A 25,619-nucleotide genomic window follows, 5' to 3' on the forward strand; every position below is an offset into this window, starting at 1 on the left:
GTCTTCTCCGTCTCAGGGGCCCTCCATCTCACAGTTGACCAAATTTTGAACTCATCTTTGACTTTTTTTTCCATAGTCCTCTTTTCACAGACTCTCAGAAAAAATTAATCAGAAGACAAACTTGCTATCTACCTCCTGCCATCAACTCTATTCCCAGACTGCATCAGCAACCTGAGTGTTCAAGTAGTATCTACTTGTATCAACCCTATTCTATTTAGCACATCAGGTCAATTTTTTTAATTTTTTAAATTTTTCATTGAAGGGTAGTTGACACATAGTATTACATTACATTAGTTTCAGGTGTACAACATAGTGATTCAACATTTATATACATGACAATTCTAGGTACCAGCTATCACCATACCAAGCTGTTACAATATCTTGACTATATTCATTACATCCCGGTTACTTATTATTTTACCATTGGAGGTGTATACTTTTTTTTTTTTTTGTGAGGGCATCTCTCATATTTATTGATCAAATGGTTGTTAACAACAATAAAATTCTGTATAGGGGAGTCAATGCTCAATGCAGAATCATTAATCCACCCCAAGCCTAATTTTCGTCAGTCTCCAATCTTCTGAGGCATAACAAACAAGTTTTTACATGGAGAACAAATTCTTACATAGTGAATAAGTTCTTACATGGTGAACAGTACAAGGGCAGCCATCACAGAAACCTTCGGTTTTGCTCATGCATTATGAACTATAAACAGTCAGTTCAAATATGAATACTCATTTGATTTTTATACTTGATTTATATGTGGATAACACATTTCTCTCTTTATTATTATTATTTTTAATAAAATGCTGAAGTGGTAGGTAGATACAAGATAAAGGTAGAAAACATAGTTTAGTGTTGTAAGAGAGCAAATGTAGATGATCAGGTGTGTGCCTGTAGACTATGTGTTAACCCAGGCTAGACAAGGGCAATAAAACATCCACGTATGCAGAAGATTACTCTCAGAACAGGGGGGATGAGGTTCTAAGCCTCACCTCTGTTGATCCCCAATTTCTCACCTGATAACCACCCTGCGACTCTGCCTGTATTAGGTTGTTCCTCCCTTGAGGAATCTTACCTGTCTCTGGCTAACCAGTCATCTTCCGGGGCCATACAGGGAAATGTAAAGTTGGTAAGTGAGAGAGAAGCCTTATTGTTTGAAATGGTTAGCTTTTTATTTCTTTGCATATTTATGCCCTGTAGCTTCTATGTCCAGCATTTGTCTTGAGGTATCTTTACCACTTGGAAGAATTATGATACTCTGTAAATTTGATATGAGGCACGAATTCTATTTAAGGGTTGTAATTAGGAAGGAAGAAGAAAAGCTATAGAAGTAGCAGGTGGCAGAAAACATGGGAAGATTGATTATTTCTTTGACATATCTTCTTGTAGAGTAACTTCAGCATGTATAGGTTTTAAGCTACTACTTAAATTGCGCACACACATTAATATAATAGGAGTATAGTTACATAACCAAAGCATACCTGTAATTACCAGCCATCTCCAGTGAAACCAAGAAAACCAGTTAGGCACCTTAGGCATTTGTGAAGACTTATCTATGATATGGTGGATATTGTCCAACTGAACTTGAACAGTCTGAGAGAAATCAGACAAATTAAAACAACCCATTCCTGGGGAATGTTCACATCCCTTATGTTCTTTTAACAGTAAATAGTCTGTAGTTGTAAGATTTTGGAGCGCTACAATTTGCACTTCTCCAAATTCTTGATTGAGTTCCAACAGTATAGATCCAGTCAAATTTGTTGTTTTACTGTATGCACAGGCCAGTTTAGATATCTCCTTCCTCATTCCCATGGCACGTCCAGGAACTGGTGGGATGAGTGCATCTACAGCTGTAGCAGTGCGTGGCTATTTGTTGGGGTTTTTTGATGATCATCTTCTGGCATGAGTCTTCCAGAGAGTGCTGATGTTGGAAGTTCTTTTTCATATCGTATCTTAGTTCATTTTTGGGGTAGCCCAATTAGGCTTTGATCCTCTGTATAAACACAAACAGACCCTTTGCCTACACTTTTATATGCCCTTTATACTCTTGTGTAGAACTCATTGGAGGTTACCACACAGGAACTGCCTTTTTTTTTTTTTTCGTATCACTAATCTACACTTACATGACAAATACTAGGTTTACTAGGCTCTCCCCTATACCAGGTCCCCCTATAAACCCCTTTACAGTCACTGTCCATCAGCATAGCAAAATGTTATAGAATCACTACTTGCCTTCTCTGTGTTGTACAGCCCTCCCTTTTCTCCTACCCCCCCATGCATGCTAATCTTAATACCCCCCTACTTCTCCCCCCGCTTATCCCTCCCTACCCACCCATCCTCCCCAGTCCCTTTCCCTTTGGTACCTGTTAGTCCATTCTTGAGCTCTGTGATTCTGCTGCTGTTTTGTTCTTTCAGTTTTTCCTTTGTTCTTATATTCCACAGATAAGTGAAATCATTTGGTATTTCTCTTTCTCTGCTTGGCTTGTTTCACTGAGCATAATACCCTCCAGCGCCATCCATGTTGCTGCAAATGGTTGGATTTTCCCTTTTCTTATGGCTGAGTAGTATTCCATTGTGTATATGTACCACCTCTTCTTCATCCATTCATCTATCGATGGACATTTAGGTTGCTTCCAATTCTTCGCTATTGTAAATAGTGCTGCGATAAACATAGGGGTGCACTGATCTTTCTCATACTTGATTGCTGCATTCTTAGGGTAAATTCCTAGGAGTGCAATTCCTGGGTCAAATGGTAGGTCTGTTTTGAGCATTTTGATGTACCTCCATACTGCTTTCCACAAAGGTTGAACTAACTTACATTCCCACCAGCAGTGTAGGAGGGTTCCCCTTTCTCCACAGCCTCGCCAACATTTGTTGTTGTTTGTCTTTTGGATGGCAGCCATCCTTACTGGTGTGAGGTGATACCTCATTGTAGTTTTAATTTGCATTTCTCTGATAATTAGCGATGTGGAGCATCTTTTCATGTGTCTGTTGGCCACCTGTTTTTGGAGTTGGCCATTTCTTTTTTGGAGAATTGTCTGTTCAGTTCCTCTGCCCATTTTTTAATTGGGTTATTTGTTTTTTGTTTGTTGAGGCGTGTGAGCTCTTTATATATTCTGGACATCAAGCCTTTATCGGATGTGTCATTTTCATATATATTCTCCCATACTGTAGGGTTCCTTTTAGTTCTATTGATAGTGTCTTTTGCTGTACAGAAGATTTTCAGCTTAATATAGTCCCACTTATTCATTTTTGCTGTTGTTTTCCTTGCCCGGGGAGATATGTTCAAGAAGAGGTCCCTCCTGTTTATGTCTAAGAGGTTTTTGCCTATGTTTTCTTCCAAGAGTTTAATGGTTTCATGACTTACATTCAGGTCTTTGATCCATTTTGAGTTTACTTTTGTATATGGGGTTAGACAATGGTCCAGTTTCATTCTCCTACATGTAGCTGTCCAGTTTTGCCAGCACCATCTGTTGAAGAGACTGTCATTTCGCCATTGTATATCCATGGCTCCTTTATCAAATATTAATTGACCATATATGTCTGGGTTAATGTCTGGATTGTCTAGTCTGTTCCATTGATCTGTGGCTCTGTTCTTGTGCCAGTACCAAATTGTCTTGATTACTATGGCTTTATAGTAGAGCTTGAAGTTGGGGAGTGAGATCCCCCCTACTTTATTCTTCTTTCTCAGGATTGCTTTGGCTATTCGGGGTCTTTGGTGTTTCCATATGAATTTTTGAATTATTTGTTCCAGTTCATTGAAGAATGTTGCTGGTAGTTTCATAGGGATTGCATCAAATCTGTATATTGCTTTGGGAAGGATGGCCATTTTGATGATATTAATTCTTCCTAGCCACGAGCATGGGATGAGTTTCCATCTGTTAGTGTCCCCTTTAATTTATCTTGAGAGTGACTTGTAGTTTTCAGAGTATAAGTCTTTCACTTCTTTGGTTAGGTTTATTCCTAGGTATTTTATTTTTTTTGATGCAATTGTGAATGGAGTTGTTTTCCTGATTTCTCTTTCTGTTGGTTCATTGTTAGTGTATAGGAAAGCCACAGATTTCTGTGTGTTGATTTTGTATCCTGCAACTTTGCTGTATTCCGATATCAGTTCTAGTAGTTTTGGGGTGGAATCTTTAGGTTTTTTTATGTACAGTATCATGTCATCTGCAAATAGGGACAGTTTAACTTCTTCTTTACCAATCTGGATTCCTTGTATTTCTTTGTTTTGTCTGATTGCCGTGGCTAGGACCTCCCGCACTATGTTAAATAACAGTGGAGAGAGTGGGCATCCCTGTCTAGTTCCCAATCTCAGAGGAAATGCTTTCACCTTCTCGCTGTACAGTATAATGTTGGCTGTGGGTTTATCATAGATGGCCTTTATTATGTTGAGGTACTTGCCCTCTATTCCCATTTTGCTGAGAGTTTTTATCATGAATGGATGTTGAACTTTGTCAAATGCTTTTTCAGCATCTATGGAGATGATCATGTGGTTTTTCTCTTTCTTTTTGTTGATGTGGTGAATGATGTTGATGGACTTTCGAATGTTGTACCATCCTTGCATCCCTGGGATGAATCCCACTTGGCCATGGTTTATGATCCTTTTGATGTATTTTTGAATTCGGTTTGCTAATATTTTGTTGAGTATTTTTGCATCTACCTTCATCAGGGATATTGGTGTGTAGTTTTCCTTTTTGATGGGGTCTTTGCATGGTTTTGGTATTAGGGTGATGTTAGCTTCATAGAATGAGTTTGGGAGTATCCGCTCCTTCTCTATTTTTTGGAAAACTCTAAGGAGAATGGGTATTATGTCTTCCGTGTATGTCTGATAAAATTCCAAGTTAAATCCATCTGGCCCGGGGGTTTTGTTCTTTGGTAGTTTTTTGATTACCGCTTCAATTTCATTGCTGGTAATTGGTCTGTTTAGATTTTCTGTTTCTTTCTGGGTCAATCGTGGAAGGTTGTATTTTTCTAGGAAGTTGTCCATTTCTCCTAGGTTTTCCAGCTTGTTAGCATATAGGTTTTCATAGTATTCTCTAATAATTCTTTGTATTTCTGTGGGGTCCGTCCTGACTTTTCCTTTCTCGTTTCTGATACTGTTGATTTGTGTTGACTCTCTTTTCTTCTTAATATGTCTGGCTAGAGGCTTATCTATTTTGTTTATTTTCTCGATGAACCAGCTCCTGGTTTCATTGACTTTTGCTATTGTTTTATTCTTCTCAATTTTATTTATTTCTTCTCTGATCTTTATTATGTCCCTCCTTCTGCTGACCTTAGGCCTCATTTGTTCTTCTTTTTCCAATTTCGATAATTATGACATTAGACCATTCATTTGGGATTGTTGTTCCTTTTTAAAATATGCTTGGATTGCTATATACTTTCCTCTTAAGACTGATTTTGCTGTGTCCCACAGAAGTTGGGGCTTAGTGTTGTTGTTGTCATTTGTTTCCATATATTGCTGGATCTCCATTTTGATTTGGTCATTGATCCATTGATTATTTAGGAGCGTGTTGTTAAGCCTCCATGTGTTTGTGTGCCTCTTTGCTTTCTTTGTACAGTTTATTTCTAGTTTTATGCCTTTGTGGTCTGAAAAGTTGGTTGGTAGGATTTCAATCTTTTGGAATTTTCTGAGGCTCTTTTTGTGGCCTAGTATGTGGTCTATTCTGGAGAATGTTCCATGTGCACTTGAGAAGAATGTATATCCTGTTGCTTTTGGATGTAGAGTTCTATAGATGTCTATTAGGTCCATCTGCTCTACTGTGTTGTTCAGTGCTTCCGTGTCCTTACTTATTTTCTGCCCAGTGGATCTATCCTTTGGGGTGAGTGGTGTGTTGAAGTCTCCTAGAATGAATGCATTGCAGTCTATTTCCCCCTTTAGTTCTGTTAGTATTTGTTTCACATATGCTGGTGCTCCTGTGTTGGGTGCATATATATTTAGAATAGTTATATCCTGTTGTTGGACTGAGCCCTTTATCATTATGTAGTGTCCTTCTTTATCTCTTGTTACTTTCTTTGTTTTGAAGTCTATTTTTTCTGATACTAGTACTGCAACCCCTGCTTTCTTCTCGCTGTTGTTTGCTTGAAATATGTCTTTCCATCCCTTGACTTTTAGTCTGTACATGTCTTTGGGTTTGAGGTGAGTTTCTTGTAAGCAGCATATAGATGGGTCTTACTTTTTTATCCATTCTCTTACTCTTTGTCTTTTGATTGGTGCATTCAGCCCATTAGCATTTAGGGTGACTATTGAAAGATATGTACTTATTGCCATTGCAGGCCTTAAATTCGTGGATACCAAAGGTTCAAGGTTAGCTTCTTTAGTATCTTACTGCCTAACTTAGCTAGCTTATTGAGCTGTTATATACACTGTCTGGAGATTCTTTTCTTCTCTCCCTTCTTATTCCTCCTCCTCGATTCTTCATATGTTGGGTGTTTTGTGCTGTGCTCTTTCTAGGAGTGCTCCCATCTAGAGCAGTCCCTGTAAGATGTTCTGTAGAGTTGGTTTGTGGAAAGCAAATTCTCTCAGCTTTTGTTTGTCTGGGAATTGTTTAATTCCACCGTCATACTTGAATGATAGTCCTGCTGGATACAGTATCCTTGGTTCAAGGCTCTTCTGTTTCATTGTATTAAATATATCATGCCATTCTCTTCTGGCCTGTAGGGTTTCTGTCGAGAAGTCTGATGTTAGCCTGATGTGTTTTCCTTTATAGTTGACCTTTTTCTCTCTAGCTGCCTTTAAAACTCTTTCCTTGTCCTTGATCTTTGCCATTTTAATTATTATGTGTCTTGGTGTTGTCCTCCTTGGATCCTTTCTGTTGGGGGTTCTGTGTATTTCCGTGGTCTGTTCGATTATTTCCTCCCCCAGTTTGGGGAAGTTTTCCGCAATTATTTCTTCTAAGATTCTTTCCATCCCTTTACCTCTCTCTTCTTCTTCTGGAACCCCTATAATACGGATCTTGTTCCTTTTGGATTGGTCACACAGTTCTCTTAACATTGTTTCATTCCTGGAGATACTTTTATCTCTCTCTATGTCAGCTTCTATGCGTTCCTGTTCTCTGGTTTCAATCCATCAATGGCCTTTGCATCCTATCCATTCTGCTTATAAACCCTTCCAGAGTTTGTTTCATTTCTGCAATCTCCTTTCTGGCATCTGTGATCTCCCTCCGGACTTCATCCCATTTCTCTTGCGTATTTCTCTGCATCTCTGTCAGCATGTTTATGATTCTTATTTTGAATTCTTTGTCAGGAAGACTGTTTAGGTCTGTCTCCTTCTCTGGTGTTGTCTCTGTAATCTTTGTCTGCCTGTAGCTTTGCCTTTTCATGGTGATAGGAATAGTTTGCAGAACTGGGACGAGTGACGGCTGGAAGAACTTCCCTTCTTGTTGGTTTGTGGCCCTTCTCTCCTGGGAGAACAGCGACCTCTAGTGGCTTGTGCTGGGCAGCTGCGCGCAGACAGGGTTTCTGCTTCCTGCCCGGCTTCTATGGAGTTAATCTCCGCTGTTTCTGTGGGCGTGGCCTGGTTCAGGCCTCTGCTCCAAAGTGGTGGAGTCGCGTTGGAGGGGGAGTGGCTGGGAGGCTATTTATCTCCGTAAGGGGCCTCCCTGCTCCCTTGCGCCCAGGGGTTAGGGTGCCCAGAGATCCCTGGATTCCCTACCTCTGGATTAAGTGTCCCGCCCTGCTCCTTTAAGACTTCCAAAAAGCACCCGCCAAAACAAAACAACGACCACAAAAAAAAAAAAAAAAAGAAGAATGGCTGCTCGTTTTTCTTTATTCTCCAGTGCCAGCCTCAGGCATCTGATCACCGGTCTTGCTGCCCTGTTTCCCTAGTATTGGGGTCCCTATCCCTTTAAGACTTCCTGAAAGCACTCGCTGAATCAAAACAGCAAAAAAAAAAAAAAAAAAATTGGTCGCTCGCTTTTCTGGTATCCTCCGGCGCTTGGCCTCCGGTGCCCGCTCACTGTTCTTGCTGCCCTGATTCCCTAGTATCCAGGGCCCCGCGCACGCACTGTGTCTGCACTCTGGCCCGGATGGCTGGGGCTGGGTGTTCGGCAGTCCTGTGCTCCATCTCCCTCCCGCTCTGCCTATTCTTCTCCCGCCGTGAGTTTTAGTATGGGCGCTCGGCTCGCGCCAGGCCGGGGCTTGTATCCTATCCCCTTCGCGAGGCGCTGGGTTCTCTCAGGTGCAGATATGGTCTGGATATTGTCCTGTGTCCTCTGGTCTTTATTCTAAGAAGAGTTATCTTTGTTATATTTTCATAGATATATGTGGTTTTGGGAGGAGATTTCCATTGCTCTACTCACGCCGCCATCTTCTGCCCCTCCTGACATCAGGTCAATTTTAATAAAATGCAAATCAGGCCTTACTCCTCTACTAAAAACATTCCAATGTCTTCCCACTTAAAGGAGAATAATATTTCAAGAATACAATATAACTCTACAGGATTCTACACAACCTGTCCAAATGCAGTCTCCCCAATGTCCCTCAAACCTTTGATTTCTCAGTCACTTCCCTCCAGCTGTAGTGCCCTGCTCAATCTCCTATGTATATGCCACATGTCAGGTAACTACATGGCTGATGCCTTCACGTCCTTTAGAAGTTAGCTAACGCGGTCATTATCAGAGAGGCCTTTTTCTGATCTCTTTTACCATATCACTATCTTGTTCAGACTACTTAGTTTTATTAATACTTATCACTGCCTGCCATGTTATATATTTATTCATTCATTTGTTCATTTTCTTTTTCCAAATAGAATGTAAGCTCCTTCAGAGGAATTCGTTTGTCTGCTTTTTTTGATACCTATCCCCACCAGCTTGGAGGGAGCCCAGTACATATAAAGTATTCAGTTAATATTCATGAGAGAATTCATAGTAAATAGCCCTTAATAAATATTAACCATATTATTACTAATATTAATTTTGCAAAATGTCTGAATGGTTTGACTTCTATAATGTCTACTTTTATGTAGAAAAGTGAGTAAAACAGAATTTGTCAAAATTTTAATAGCCTCATAAATCATATTTAACAACCTTGTAGATTATGTATCTTACCTGTGTACCTATTTATGTTAAGTATGATAAACTAAAAGTGAAATAGAGATAATCAAGGAAATAGGAATAATATTCTGCTCTGTTTAAAGGAACTCCATTCCAAAAGGTTTTATTGATTTTGATTTGTTTCTGTGATTTTTCAGAGGGGAGAGAGAGGGAAAGAGAAATACGGTGGAATTGAGGTGCTCCTTCCCTAGATTTATCAGCCATATCCTTTCTCAGAACATATTATTCAACAATAATCTTTAATATTTTACACATTTTCCATATAAAATACTTTACATAAATCTGAAAGATAGTTCAGTGATACTCTTGAGTAGATATTTGAAGGTATTTACAACTAACTGAATAATTGAAACTGTTCAATTTTTATTCTTAGGAATGTAGGAATAAGCTCTTTTTAGAGATGAGGGTACAATTAAAACATGGTTGTTAATTAAAAAGTATTTATATATTGTGCTTAGAGTATGAATAAAATGTAAAAGTTAGGGATTATGCTTTAACCATCCCTTGAGTAACTGTACACTATTTAATTCAACATTTCCTATATTTTTGAAGTGCAGTGATTCTAAAAGTTGTTAAATGAGGAAAAATGAAATCTAGGTCTAACATATTCACTTTATTTAATAAGTTAAGTAAAAAAGATAAGTGAAATTATTGGAAGTTAAAGTGAATGACTGATGAATATATATATACACATGTTTTTTTCCCCAAACATTTGCTTTTTAGACTATTTTCTTGGGGGCTGTTTCAATTGATGGGTCCTAAAGAAAAGCCACTGTAAGCAACAGTATAATTATGGCAATAGAAATATATTGGGAATGTATTTAATTGTCAAATAATGAAAATATTCCTTTACTGGGGAATTGCAAGGGGAAGCAATTTAGAATATTTATAGTTCAATTATGTATTTGCATATATATATAAAGTAATTGGTTTAATTCCTGTAGTCATAAGGAGGATGTTTTTTCAGAGAATTTAAAATGACTTTCTGTCCTTTCCTTTGAGACAAATTTATTTTGCTGCAATTTTATGTCCCTAAGCATAAGAAATATGCATATTATTTTGTCAATATTATTGACAGCCAAGCCAAAATCTCTTAAAATTATTTTTGCTTTCTTAAAGTCAGGGTTATTACAGTGTAATTTATGGGAGCATTCACCCTTCTTAGACTTGCAGTTTTATGTATTTTGACCAACATGTATGATAGTGTAGCTGCAGAAAAGATGCTGATTGTTTCCCTCAGCCCCAGAAATTGGCTCCTGTCTTGTAGTCAATCTCTGCTCCTTACCTCCAGCCCTTGTTAACCACTGTTATGGTTACTGTGTCTACAGTATTTACCTCTTCAGAATATTATATGAAAAATCATACAGTATGCAGTTGTATGTAGCATAATGATTCTTCCACTTTTACAGTGTTTTAGGGATTCATCTATGTTCTTGCATGTATCAATAGTTCATTCCTTTTTGTTGGTGAATAATGCATAATTGTATGATTATATTAATGTATTAAATTAAATCACATGTCAGTTTTCTTGATTATGAATGATCTCATAAACGTGTCTACAAGTCTTTGTATGGACATATGGTTTCACTTATCAGATTGCTTAGTTAGGTGGTAAGTGTGTATTTAATCTTTCAAGAAGTTGTTTCACTATTTTTCAAAGGGGCTATACCATACTGCATTCCATCAGCAATGTGTAGAAGTTTCAGTTGCTTTTCATCTTCACCAGAATTGCAATTTTTAATTTTTTAAATGATAACTATTTTATTTATTTTTATTTTTTTATTTTTTATTTTGGTATCATTAATCTACAATTACATGAAAAACATTATGTTTACTAGGCTCCCCTCTTTACCAAGTCCCCCCCACATACCCCTTCACAGTCACTGTTCATCAGCATAGTAAGATGCTATAAAATCACTACTTGTCTTCTCTGTGTTGCACAGCCCTCCCCGTGCCCCCCATGCACTATACATACTAATCGTAGTGCTCCTTTCTTTTTCCCCACCCTTGTCCCTCCCTTCCCACCCATCCTCCCCAGTCCCTTTCCCTTTGGTAACTATTAGTCCATTCTTGGGTTCTGTGATTCTGTTGCTGTTTTGTTCCTTCAGTTTTCCTTTGTTCTTATATTCCACATATGAGTGAAATCATTTGGTACTTGTCTTTCTCCGCCTCTATGCCCATTTTGTTGAGAGTTTTTATCATGAACTGATGTTGAATTTTGTCAAATGCTTTTCCAGCATCTGTGGAGATGATCATGTGGTTTTTGTCCTTCTTTTGTTGATGTGGATGATGTTGATGGATTCTCGAATGTTGTACCATCCTTGCATCCCTGGGATGAATCCCTCTTGGTCATGGTGTATGATCCTCTTGATGTATTTTTGAATTTGGTTTGCTAATATTTTGTTGAATATTTTTGCATCTTCATTCATCAGGTATATTGGTCTATAGTTTTATTTTTTGGTATACACCCCTATTTTTATCACAGCACTATTTACAGTAGCCAAGACATGGAAACAACTTGTGTTTCCATCAATAAATGAATGGATAAGGAAGATGCAGTTTATACATACAATCGAATATTTTTCAGCCAGAAGAAGAAAACAAATCCTACCATTTGCAACAAAATGCATGGAGCTAGAGGGTGTTATACTCATTTAAATAAGCCAGGCAGAGAAAGACACGTACCAAATGATTTCACTCATTTCTGGAGTATAACTACAAAACAAAACTGAAGGAACAAAACAGCAGCAGACTCATAGACTTCAAGAAGGGTCTAGCAGTTACCAAAAGGAAACGATGTGGGAAGGGTGGTGGGCTAGTGGGGGAGAAGGGGATGAAGGGTTATTATGATTAGCACACATAATGTAGGGGGGTCACAGGGAAGTCAGTATAGCACAGAAAAGACAAGTAGTGACTGTAGCATCTTACTATGCTGATGGACAGTGACTGCAATGGGGTACAATGGGGTGTGTGAGGGGGACTTAATTATATGGGTGAATGTAGTAACCACAATGTTGCTCATGTGAAACTTTCATAAGATTGTATGTCAATGATGCCTTTTTAATAAAAAAGATAATATGGGAATATTTCCATGTCATTCACTTAGTTTCCCTCCAATGGAAACATCTTGCATGATTCTAATACCATATAACCGCCAGGAATTTGGCATTGATACATCAGTTGAATTTATTTCTATGTCACCTATTTTTCATGCATTTTTTGTATTTGTGTGTGCGTGCATCTGTGTGTGTTTATTTCATTCTGTGCAATTTATCATAACTGTAAATTCCTGTGACCATCACCACAGTCAAGATAAAGAAAAATTCCTTCATAGGAATCTTTGACCTACCCTTGTTTAGCCATAGCCATGTGCTGCCTCTCCATACACAACAACACCTGCTTCAGTGTTCTGTTCTCCATCTCTTTAATTTTGCTATTTCAGTAATGTTGTATAAATGAAATTATGTAGTATAATGATTATAGTATAACTGAGATGGCTTTTTTACTCATAATTTTTGTATCACACATAATGCTGTTAAGCATCATTCAAATTATGTGTGTCAGGTTTGTTCCAAATAGTATTCTGTTATCTGGATGTACTATAATTTGTTGAGTTATTCAGCTGTAGAGCATTTGGGTTCTTTGGAGTTTTGGGTATGTAACTAAAGCTGATTTGAAGATTAATGTTTTTTGTGTGAACATAAGCTATTATTCCTCTGGCATAATGCTCAAGAGTACACTTGCTGGGTTGAATAGTAAATTAAATTTTAGTTTTGTAGCAGAATATAATATGCTTTCCTGAGTGGTTGTACTATTTTACATTCCCACTAGCAATATATGAGGGGTCCAACTTCTCTGCGTTCTCATATTTTGCATAGTCTTTTTTTAAATTTTAGCCATTCTGGTAGGTATGCCATTTTATCTTATTGTGATTTTAGTTTGGATTCCCCAGCAGCTAATGATGTGGAATATACATTCATATACTTATTTTCCATTGTATATCCTCTTCAGTGAAATGTTTGTTCATGTCTTTTGCAAACTTACAATTTTTTTTTTTAATTTGAGTTTGGGAATTATTTATGCAAGTATTGTTTTCCATCCTGTAGCTTGTCTTTTCCTCCTCTTATTCAAGATCTTTTTCATAGAAAAAGTGTTTGATTTTGATGTGACCCACTTTACCAATTTTTCTTTTATTGATCATGCTTTTGGATTGAAGTCTGAAACCCTTCACCTAGCCTAGATCCCAAAGATTGTTTCCTAGATATTTTTCAAAGTGTTTTGTAGTTTTATATATTTACATGTAAGTCAGTGATCTATTTTGAGCTTTTGTGTTAAGAATGAAGTTTAGATTGAAGTTCATTTTTGCCTATAGTTTTCCAGTTGCTCCATCATCATTTATTGAAAAGGGTATTCCTCTTTTGCAAAATTGTTTTAACAATCCTGGGCCTTGTACCTTTCCAAAATACACTTATAATTATTTTGTCAATGTCTATAAAATAATTTGCTGGAGTTTCAATAGGAATTGCATTAAACCTGTAGATCATTTAGGGCAGAATTTACATATTTACTCTGCTATGTCTCCCAATTCAGGAATATGATATGTGTCTGCATTAATTTATGTCTTTGATTTCTTAAATTGCATTTTATAATTTTACATTTCTTATGTGAAGTTTTACAACTGTAAACACAGGTGTGTAAATACAGGTGATAAAGACCCTGTAAAATTACTAGATTTATATCTATTTAATTTTATTTCAACTGTAATTTATCCTTTTTATTTCAGTTTCTACATGCCTATTGTTCTGTCTGTACATCTTGTATCCAGTGACTTAAATGCACTTATTAGTTCTAGGAATTTATTTTGCAGATTGCTTGGGATCTTCTACAAAAAAAATATCATGTCTTCTTCAAATAGGGAAGATTTCTTTCTTTCCTTCCAATGTATAGCACAATTATATCTTTGCATCATGATTACTCTTGCTAGAACCTTCAGCACAGTGTTCAATAAGATTGATGTGCCATGTTCCTGATCTTAATGAAAAGTACTCAGTAATTCAGCAGTAAGCATGATGTTAGTTGTAGGTTTTTATGTATGCTTCTAAAGTTGAGGATGGTCTCTCTATTCTAATTAACAGAGAGTTTTTATCACAGATAAAACTGTGTTTTGATTTTGTCAGATGCTCTTTCTGTGTCTTTTGATTTGATCGTTTAAATTTTCTTCTATAACCTGTTGATATGATGGATTAGACTGATTGATTTTCAGATGTTGAATCAGCCATACATAACTTAAATATATCTCACAAAATCATGGTATATAATTATTTTTATGCTTTTATACTTTGCTGGATTTTATTGAGGATTTTGCATTTAAGTTCATGACAGATATTGGTTGATAGTTTTTACTTGTTTTGTTTTGCTTTTTAAAGTTGACTTTGTCTGATTTTATTATCAGGGTAATACAAACCTCATAAGATTAATTTAGTGAATTCCCTATTTAAAAAATCTGAATCTGGCTATGTTCTCCATGATTCTGTAACATCTTCCTATGTTGACAGATAGTAACTGCTCTAGTTGGGTTGAGAATTTAATAATGTGGATAACTGTTAAACCACTGTGTTATATACTTGAAACCAATGCAAGATTGTATATCAATTATACTTCAATTAAAAAATTATCCCTGATATTAATAGGGGCCTTGCTGTGAATCTTTTTAAAAATGAAAAATAATCTCAATCTGTAAATTTATTGCCAGCTTATTAATTATAAATTCAAGTTGAAATTATAGTACTATTCAGTGTTCCTATTCATCTTAATTTAATTTTGGTAGCTGAATACACAAACAGCAAATATAAACAGGAATTTTTCTGAAGCATATGTTTGAATAAAAGTAATATTATTCAGCAGTAACCAATTTTTGTAAGACAGTATGCCTGAAAGATAGATCATAGAAATGGTGGATAGTTGGGAAACGAGTAGGAGTACAGATGGGGATAAGCAAATGGGGTGGGTGGGTAAGCGGGGAGGGAGAGAAGGAAAGAATAAAATTTAGTGTAGCCACTTCTCTCATTTGCTTTGCAAGTACTTTTTAACATCTGGCTTATGTATAATTGGGCTTCATTATACAATGCTTAGCTTCTTAATGCTCTTGTTAAAACCACGTAGGAATGTGTGTTCTGCAGTTCAGTGACTTTTGTCCATCCAACCAAGAATACAGTGAGACATATTTGACAAAAAAATGCAGCCTGGTCCGTGTGGATATATTTACACTCCACACACACAGTATTCATGACTTGCATAGCATGGGAGATTAATGGGAGCTTTTAATGTCATCCCAGAAATTGTTTAATTTTATTGCTAAAATAATTTTCCAGTTTATGATGTGCTGTACAATGTAATAGAAAGTTTATTTATGTTCTTTGACTGTTTTTAAAAAGATGATGGTTATTCTTGGGACTGTGAAATGCATTCCTTTCCAGACATGAAGGAAGACATAAAATTAAGGATTTCTGAAAGGGTTCTATAAAATAATGTCACTGGTATTATTGGATTTTATGGCAAAGCAGAGAAATGGGAGAGTATTGAAATAAATTTAATAAATTCTGTGTTAAAACACACACACACACACACACACATGCATGCACGCACGCACCTAAAGAAATATGGGTACAAAAGAACAATTCAAAGACTTGTTGACTAGCATATCTTCTCCCATCCCAAAGGCATTTTTCATGGCTGTACTCAGTAGAACACACTTTGAGAAATTTTGTAGTAGGATATTGCGTCATCTAATTAGCATCCATTTGTTACCTATAATTTGAATGTGCTTGTGAATTCGGTTATAAATCCAGTGTGGATCCTGCTTCCAATTTCTTATAATTAAAAGGATATGTACAATACAGTAACATGAAAGCAGGAAGAGCCATAGAAAAATTTTAACAAGTGTTTTTGATGTATAAGGAACATAAGAAAAACCATCACTAAGTGGTTTGAAAATTTATGAAAGAAATAGAATGTAAGATGAACCTAGAAAAAAGAAAGGACTAGAGAATTTGATAATGGTATTAAATTGAATTATTGACAATTTTATTTTTAAAAAGTATGGATAAGTATGTAGGTACTGAAAGTTAAGGCATATATTCACTTATTTTCTTAATAAATAATATTGGTCTACACCTACTATTCATCAATCATTGTGCTCTGCACAAGGGATTTAATAACCTACCTTCAAAGGAAATGTAAAATAGTAGTGAAGATTGAAAACTTACTACTTTACAAAATAATAAATGATGTGACAAGAATATGCAAAGGTGCTGTCTGAGAACAGAGAAGGATATCGGATATTTATATTAACCTTGAAACTTTAAGGCCAGTTTCACTGAGAATAATTAAGTAAATATAGGTAACAGAAAAAAATGATACATATTTCAGCCTTCAAGATGTATGTGCAGTGGCCTTGAGTTAGGAAGTATTTACAGCTCAATAAAGGATCCTTAATTGAACAAAATTTTGGAAAACAGAGGATGCATATGGAATGGATCTTAGTGACAGAGAAAAAAAGAGATCAAAAGAGGTAAAAAGAGAGAGAAGGAGAGAAGGAGTTAGAGAGCAGAGAGAGAAAGAAGTAAAATTAGGAAAAGGTGGGAGAATTTTGGTGGCAAAGTGAGATTTTGGAAAGTTTGTGCCTAGGGGTAGTAAGGATAAGGAAAGACCTGTCTGCCTTTCCTCATTGGAAGTGAGAATTGGAAAGATTTAAAAAATAAGTGTTAGATCCACCAAAGATGGCATCCATTGTTGAAAGTGTTAATTTTGAGAAAGTTGAGTACCAGAGATCAACAGGTGACAACAATGAGGATCTGAGAAGAGAGTTTCAACTAAAGTCATTGGCTTAGAATAGTTTTATAGGCTTTTAAAAAGTGGTAAGTGCATGTGGTTCTCTCAGGTTTACTGCACTGAATTTTTTTTTTTAAACAAGGGATTGTAATCATATTCTGTAAGGGACTGTCTACAGTAGAAAATGTTACATCTGATTTTAAATACCAGTTTATGATTTAGTCATTTATTTCTGCAGAAAATTATGTAAATAAAAATCATTTGCAAAATATTAACTAAGATAAGTTACACTGTATTATTATCATCTGTGTTTCCAAATTGAACATTAAAGAAATTTCATGATGTTATTTACTATGTCCATTCAAATTTATTAATTAGTCAAAAGGCATGTCTTGAATTCTTCTTGGATACAGATAACTATAGGAGGTAACAAGTAAATGACATTTTTCATAATATTATTTGATTTAATTGTCCTAAAATCCACTTTGGTAATTTAAGACATGCAATCATGAGTATGGCTGTTCTGAGTGTAAATGAGAAAGATATTAGAACAATTGAAACCTCATTTCTAGATATTTATCATGTTACTCTGTTTTATTTTTTTGTACATCATTTACCACCATCTGGAAATTTTTAATACATTTATTTATGTTATCTTCTTTTTTTTCACTTCTTTATTTTCATATTTAATATCATGGATCTTGTCTGTTTTGTTTACTACTTGTATTTCCAACCCTTAACATTTGTGTTTATCAGATAGTAAAAGCTCAATTAATAACTGTTGAAAACACAATCTCATAATTATAGAGATGATTCTCACTAATTTTATAGTAGAATCAACCCTTATGTGCCTACCAGACCATAATGATCTAGAGATAACAATGAGTTATATTTCTTTAGTATTTAATAATTTAATTTTCTAACAGTAATTAGTTTGATGGAATCTAGGTGGCATATATTCTCATTCTCAATTCCCCAGACCTCCTGATAATGTGAAATATAGTACAGAGATATGTAGATTCATTTAGTAGATTGTCCGATTACCTCGATGTCCCTTATTTAAATTGTTTAAATAATGAATGATACTAAGTGACCACAGCCTGGAAAGTCCATGTAACTCTTGCAGTCAGTGAAAGTATTTTTCTTCTCTAGTAGGAGAAGGGTGCAGGGGTACACTTGCTTTCTAGTTTAGTGTCCTTACTTAACTGGGATTGGGTTTCAAGAGCTGAAACATTGAGACTGTCAGGTATATCCTCTTAGTTAAAACTGCCATTATTTGCTCTACGTCATTCACCTTGTGCCTTGAGCTTCTACATCTCTAACATCTTCAGTTCCACTTTTCTCAATTCGTGAAGGTGAATTCAGGTTGCAAATTATAGTTCCGCAGTAGTTATTACTTGCCTTTACTACACTGTATTGATGAAATTATCTTTGATGTCCCTGGGAAAGATGGAAAGTTTTTATATTTTGTTTCATCTTCTTTCCTCTCTCTCTTTCCCTGATGTCCTTGCTGAGTTGCTTCTCATTCATTGTATCTTCTAAACGAATCTCCCCAAACTCTGTATTTTTAGTGTATTACAGCCATCCATGTGTTAAACTCTCATTACGTTTAGTAGTGAGTGCAGCCTGTAAAAATAATTTAAAATTTCCCTAATGTATATTTATGTTCATTAAGTCTGGGAATTTAAGAGAACTAAATTATAAGTAAACATCTGTCCTCAACCCTGATACTCTGTTGAAAGTATAATTGTACCAAATACAAATATTTTTTCCTTGAAATGTTATTTGAACCAAACTGATCAAAAATCAAAAATAAACATAACCTGCGTATTTTCTGAAAATAATAAAGGAAAACTTTTAAACTTGTGTCCCAAAATTATACAAGTCTATTACCTATCTTTATTAAATTCAGATATTTAAGAAAATGAGCCAGCTGGACCAATCAACAGTTACCCCATATGAAAAGAAAAAAAATAAGACATTGATAAGGAAAAGTTAAAGAAAATGCATTCCAAAGCAAGAGAAGAAATGAGAAATATTTGGGATAGAAAACAACGTGTTCATGTTAAAATCAAGGAACATTATATTACACATAATGTTGCCAAGCCCATTTTGTACAACTATGAGCACAATGTGACAATAAAGGTGAATTCATATTTCCATTGTCCTGGCAGGTGGTCAACCAGTAAAAGTAGTGTCTAGGTCTCTAAGTTCCTAGTTTTTTTGGGTAATATTGGAAGGTGTTGGACTGAGGGTCCTTGTACCACTATGCTTACACCTATTTTGCCTTCTGATGAAAAAAAGTGTAACTTTTGAAGAATGGTAAAGGTAAAGATACATCATACACTGATCATTAGGAATCCTTAGTCTAAAACTCACCATCACTATGTAATAGTCTTGGTTTAGGTAATATTTTACCATAAATTTTTATAACATACACCTAGAATTTAAATGTTTAGGTATACAAGGGTAGTATTTCTTTATTGAGTGAAATTAGAGCACTATTTCACTGGAAATCTAAAAAATGTATATAGAACAAGAGAGTTACTTCATCAGATCCATGATCAATATCTGGGGCATGGTTTCAAAATTTTGCTTTAAGGTGATTATGCAATGGTACCTTTGTGACTAGATATGTAGAGACCAAATATACATAGAAAATACATTTTCTGTCTATCAATTTCAACAGATTTCCTATGCATTATAGAAGTATATATTATAATGGGAGCTAATTATGAAAATCCATAATATTGTGAAAGTACATTACAATAGTGTTTGTCCTCAAATGAAATTGTGAAATTTGACATCAAATGTGAAATATTAAAAATACATTGCGTTGGAAAAGTATAGCAATTTATTTGAAGTCTTTCTATGTTGTAACTATGCTATATCAGTATATACATGGTGAACACAATGATCAGCAACATTATTCAGCATCCATTATATTTATTATTATCTATATAATAATCTTGGGTGACTCAAATACTTTATGTATTTTAAAGTTGATTTTATTAATATAAACAACCTTATTTGAGTAACATGTGTTTATTAGCATTGCACTTTCTATGGTTGATTTTCTATGTACAAACAACTTTAATTTGTACTTAATATTAACAATGCAGTCATGAATAGTGTATACAGTACTTTCTAGGTCCCAATTTAGTGAAAACATTTACTGCTGAAAAGCTTTTTAAATGTTTTTATTGTTGTTTTCCATAATTCAGGTTATCTGGAATGAATATACCACCACCAATTATCAGCAACAAAAACTGGCTCAGACTGCATTTTGTTACAGACAGCAATCACAGATACCGTGGATTTAGTGCTCCATATCAAGGTATATTTAATGAATATCTCTGCCTCTTTTGATGTATAAAGTAAATTTGGTATAGACAACTGCAGTTTGTGATAGAAGTATATTATCTTTAGCATTAATAAATGGGAAGTTGAATATGCAAAAATGGTTGTTATCTTAGTGAGGCAATAATGTGATCATCAGTAAATTGCAATATGAAAGTTAGTTGATTTTTATAGCAGTGTTCAGAATAAGGAATATTACACCCTCTAAAAGATAATATAAAACAGGTGTAATATTTTGCTTTAATAAAGTGCTTCAGCAATTGGATATACTCCCTAAAGCTGTACCACAGAACACTACAGACAGCTTGCAGCTGTAAATAGGCTCTTCATCAATTGAAATCCATTTGCACATACAGTGTGTTTACTTTGCTAGTTTAATTAAATATGTTAGAATTATTATATACCATTTTTACAACAGGCATAATTTTGAATTAGTGGGTTATAGTATTTGATGTATTGAGTTGAAAGAAGTTTATTAAGAACAAGATTATTATGAAGATAGAGTGCTAATGAAAAAGTAGCTTCTATAATATTCAGTAATACGATGTGGTTTTAGTGTACTTTTTCCTCAGACTACTTACATAAAGAACTCATTTCATTCTCAGTAGCGTTTCAGCTACTTTTCAGGTAATAGTGAGCACTGCCACAGTTACATTACTCCATTTATCTGTTTTTGTTTCTTTTAGTGCTTTACCTCTTAGTATGATCAATCTTAAGCACTTTGCAATTTTAATATGGTGATTTTAGGCAGCTTATAGTTAATACCTAAAATGTTTTTAGGCCACATATTGTTTTCTGAAATACAACTTCAACAATTATCTCTATTTCCAAGACCACTAACCTCTCTATAGCTGTCCTGTCAATAAGATTTCTCATAATAGCAACAGATTAAGGTGATGAATAATTTGACATTTATAATAGCATATCACTATAATTAAAATCCCTAAGATGGTAACTGAAAAGTAAAGATTTTAGTCAAAATGTACTGTAGAAAAATCTATAATTTCTATTTCTAATGTAGATTATTTTAATGGAAACATGAATGCAAATATACTCTGAAAGCTATGCACTTTATTAACATTTCTCAGAATATAAGATTCATCATAAAATACTATATTTTAAAATTAGAATTTAAATATTCCTAAAAATTTTATTTTACATATTTTACTAAAAGTAATTGTCCAGGCATAGTAACTTGACCAATTCAGTGTCACTTTAAATTTTCAGTGATATTTTGTTACATTTCCAATTTCAATTTCTAAAATTTGTGTGCACTTCAGAAGTCAGAGGATATTTTTTATTGAAAATAAATAATTGTAATGGAGCCCTTTATCTCTGGGTTGACCCCTTTCCCTTGTGCAGTTTTCCAACCACATGATTTTATGGCTCAGATTCCCCTCTGCAGTGAGGTAAAGCAGATGGCACAGCACAAATTCAAGACTATCACCTTTGACTCCTGTGGCGATCTTTGCTACTAGATTCATGGAATCATTCAGTCAGATGGCTTCTGCTGATCTGAGTAGAAATAAAGTAGCACTTATTTTAATACACAACCTGGAGAAAAATTGATCTCCTATCTTAAAAATAAGACAGTACTTCTTTTGCTTTATGCAGGATGGTTTCATGAAACTAGTATCTTTAGATTGGGTTGTTTTGCATTGTCAAACAATAATGCAAAGCTGCCAGTAGATTTGTGTATTTAGTTATTATTTTCAGTATACTATTCACTGATCTTCAGTTGACTTTTATAGTGCCTTCAAGATTTGATTCTATTTTTTAGCATTGCCCATCTTGTTTCAACACTGAAAAATATCATATCAATTAATTCACAGTAGTAAAATAAAAAGTTTTATGGCATATGAATTATTTCTATTTTCAGCAGGAAAAGGAACTCAAAAGAGGGTAATTTGTTGTGTAATCTATAGTATCTGTACAATATAAAGGGGAAAAAGTGGCCAAAGAAAATGGCAGCTATGATTATACAATAAAATCAAGGAAAAGTTTTGGATCTTTTTGAAACTACCCTGATTAAGGCTTGGTTTTTCTAATTGCATTATCTCCAAATTGTATTTTACCTGAATAAAATAAATTCAGTTGAGGAAGTAATTATTGAAACTATAACCCAATACAGAAATTTGGGTTAAAAAAATTCTAATATACTAACATAAGTAACTTTAAAATTTATAATTCTGACAAGCTGAAATAACATGCCCTAGTATGAAATAGTAATCATGCCTTTTAGATCATTTCATGCTACTATTTAATTTCAGTGGTATCTAAATTAAAACCATTCAAGATGAAATGTTTTGTAGAATATATTATACAAAAGTCACGACCAAGTCTCCATATTCTTTAGTTTCTTAATAGATCAAATATTTATTGAGTACTGAGTAATTATTATTGATTGATCTGTTATTTTGAATTCACTTAATGTTTTAATGGAATTCTAGGTTTAGACTGATTATTTCCCTCATAGTATTTCTATTTAAGCTGTGTTCTTTATAAAATACCATGAAAATTAACTGCAAACTACTAAGCATTCCTGAGTATTATTAACTATTTTGTATAATTTGTCTCCTAACTAATAGACTAAGCACATAGGCTCACCAACATGCATTCCCCAATAAAAATTCCTTTAAGTTGTGTTACAGGCTAGCTTCTTTATTGGTTTAGATATTATGATTTAAATAGGGTTAAGAAGTGGTTGAAGATAACAGGATAGTAACTAGTATAGTTCTGTTCTAACTCAAAAGTACTAAGTCTTGATTTAAATGAAATGCGTTTGATAGGAAAATGCTTCCCCTCGTACAGGGCCCACAAGTGAATATGTCTGCTCCTATCTAAAATAAACAAAAGCATCTCTTTTGTGTCCACTGAGTTTACTTATACTAGAAATCTCTTCTAAAACTCTGTTATTATCTCTTCTATATTTCAGTTTTCTTTCTCTTTAATGTTTAACTCCCAAAGAAAATCATTTCAATATGATTTTGCTATCATAGTCTTTGTTTTTTAATGTTATTCCTACATTCAAGTTCCCTTAAACCTCTTCTAATGAGAACTTGAGTTGTGTTACTTCACACATAAATAGTATAACTTTTTTGTAGCTGTGGTGTTCACGTTTTCTTATTTATTTGTTGAAATCTCCGTATTATAGTCATAAGATCTTTTTATAAAACTGAAATATATATTTCATTTCCATGAATATTTTGTCATGTTTTCTTAATCTCTAAATTGGAAGGAAAGTTTCAGATGACATTCAGTTGTCCAAAGAAAGTTTTATCTCAAGGTGATGTTTTTTGTTAGAAAGTATTGTTTTTTATCCCTAAGGCTCAGTTATTCAGGGATGAAATATTATATAACATTTTCATCTTCAATATTTCATATTCATATTTCACTTTTTTGAATGTGCTGTCAAAAATTCTGTCCATACATATTCTCAAAATTGTCTTTGGCATGTAAATTCAGGAATTAAAGCATTTAGTCAATTCTAAGTACCTAAATGTATGAGTATTTCCATATTATAGTCTTCTAAATTCTTAACAGATTTTATCGCATTTAATTTTTGCCTTTCCTTCCATAATTTTTTTTGTGATTCTCTTTATGCAGGTTAAAATTTTATAAAATATTTTATTTCATAGTTGCTTATTTTCAATTTAACAAAGATACATCAATAGTAGTGCACTGTATTTCAGTTTTCTAAGAAAATGTTTTACTTAAGTCATTGAAGAGGTTATATTTAGGGGATCAGCTATGCTTCTTTTTGTTAAGAAAAAACATTTCACTTTTTTTTTTGAGAGGGCATCTCTCATATTTATTGATCAAATGGTTGTTAACAACAATAAAATTCTGTATAGGGGACTCAGTGCACAGTCATTTTTTAATGGACAAACCTTTCAAAAGTATTGATAATGCACTGCCATGAACCTCAGTTACAGAGAGGCCCTTCGCATTTTACATGTACATAATTTAAGCAACAAATAACTTTGGAATAACTCAATTTTTTACATTGGGATATGTTCTGATATACATGTGTACACACAGCTACTGAACAAAGATAAATAAAATTATTTGGAATGCAGCATAGTATATCTGGGAAAGGATTTCAGGTTAGAAGATAAAGGTAAATAGTGAAATTACTAATTGCTTTCTGAGTTGAGAACTGGTTTCCCCATCAGTAAAGAATCCCAATAGCTAGGCACATTGTTGTTGTGAAAATCAATATTTCTTATAGTAAAAGTCAGACAAGCAATGAATAAAGATGCTTCAGTGGAAAGAGATAATTAATCAACTGGAATGGGTGAGAAACATACTTTCTCATCATGAGGTACAAATAGTTTAAAAATTGTGATCAAACATAAAATATGAATCCAGTAACTACAACTAAAAAGGAAAAACACAAAGTTTTATATTTCCCATTGTCAAGAGATAGTGAACGCCCATGTTTCTCTAGAGAAAAAGCACTTTTCCTTTTAACTCAATTTTAAAGTAGGATATTTTAAGTAAAACTGAGAAGCAGTTTCCTCTCTACACCAAAATTTTAAAAATAAAAAATATAGTCCAAGTTTAAAAATAGAGCAAAGCATCAGTGCAATCTATTCAATTTTTTTTCTAATTTCCTTAGATATAAGTTTTTCCTGACATTCATATTGTTGTAGGTATTTAATTTTTATTGAGTACATGCTGTGATAAAATTCACATACTGTATTTGAATTATTTTAAGCTTATGAAGTAAGCTAGCTATTCTTAGCTCAAGAGAATAGCAAGTTTAGTTTCATTAATGTATTGTGTTTGTGAATAATTTCTAATTTTGTACTTCATTTCCTTTCAATTTTATTACCATCTTTTTCCCTCAAGTCTTCTTCAATGCCAAATAATTACTTTTCTTTGGAAACTATTAAGAAAATTTTATTGTGGGGCCAAATTAAAAAGAATAGAAACTTCCTTTACTTCTTGATTTATGAACATGTCTGGTCTATGGGATTCATCATCGTAATTAGTACAGTGTTTACACAACCAGCATAAAGAACGAAAAGAAGATATTTAGTAGTCAGAATGGTCTAAGGAACCACTGGTCTGTCTAAAACAACCATTAAAATTTTGACAGTGTTTTCCTCTGTGATGAAAATGTGGGTTCTATGGTCATGACATACACCATGTAAGGCATTTTACCATATTACTTGATAATGATGTTAGAATTAAGTTTTTCCATAGCTAACTATATATATTTTTTCATTCCCATCCTTAACATTTATGTGCCAATCTTATATATGTGTATCCCAGCCACAAATTCTATTCATAAATTGAGGGTGTAACCTGGCTAATTGTCATTTCATTTCAAATTTCCCTGAAATAGGAATTACACTGGTAAGCACAACC

The 25,619-nt window shown here is 34.3% G+C and overlaps 1 protein-coding gene across 5 annotated transcripts in view; it reads left to right on the forward strand.

The window, feature by feature from the left end:
• Positions 1–25,619, forward strand: part of CSMD3 (CUB and Sushi multiple domains 3) — a 1,218,504-nt gene that overhangs the window by 422,050 nt on the left and 770,835 nt on the right. For all 5 annotated transcript variants that reach the window (XM_057497816.1, XM_036876426.2, XM_057497817.1 and 2 more), the window contains exon 6: positions 20,108–20,220. In XM_057497816.1, the coding sequence (XP_057353799.1) occupies positions 20,108–20,220 (113 nt within the window). The remainder of the gene's footprint in view (positions 1–20,107; positions 20,221–25,619) is intronic.

The sequence above is a fragment of the Manis pentadactyla genome, chromosome 3 (genome assembly GCF_030020395.1).
Source record: "Manis pentadactyla isolate mManPen7 chromosome 3, mManPen7.hap1, whole genome shotgun sequence".
NCBI lineage: Eukaryota > Metazoa > Chordata > Mammalia > Pholidota > Manidae > Manis > Manis pentadactyla.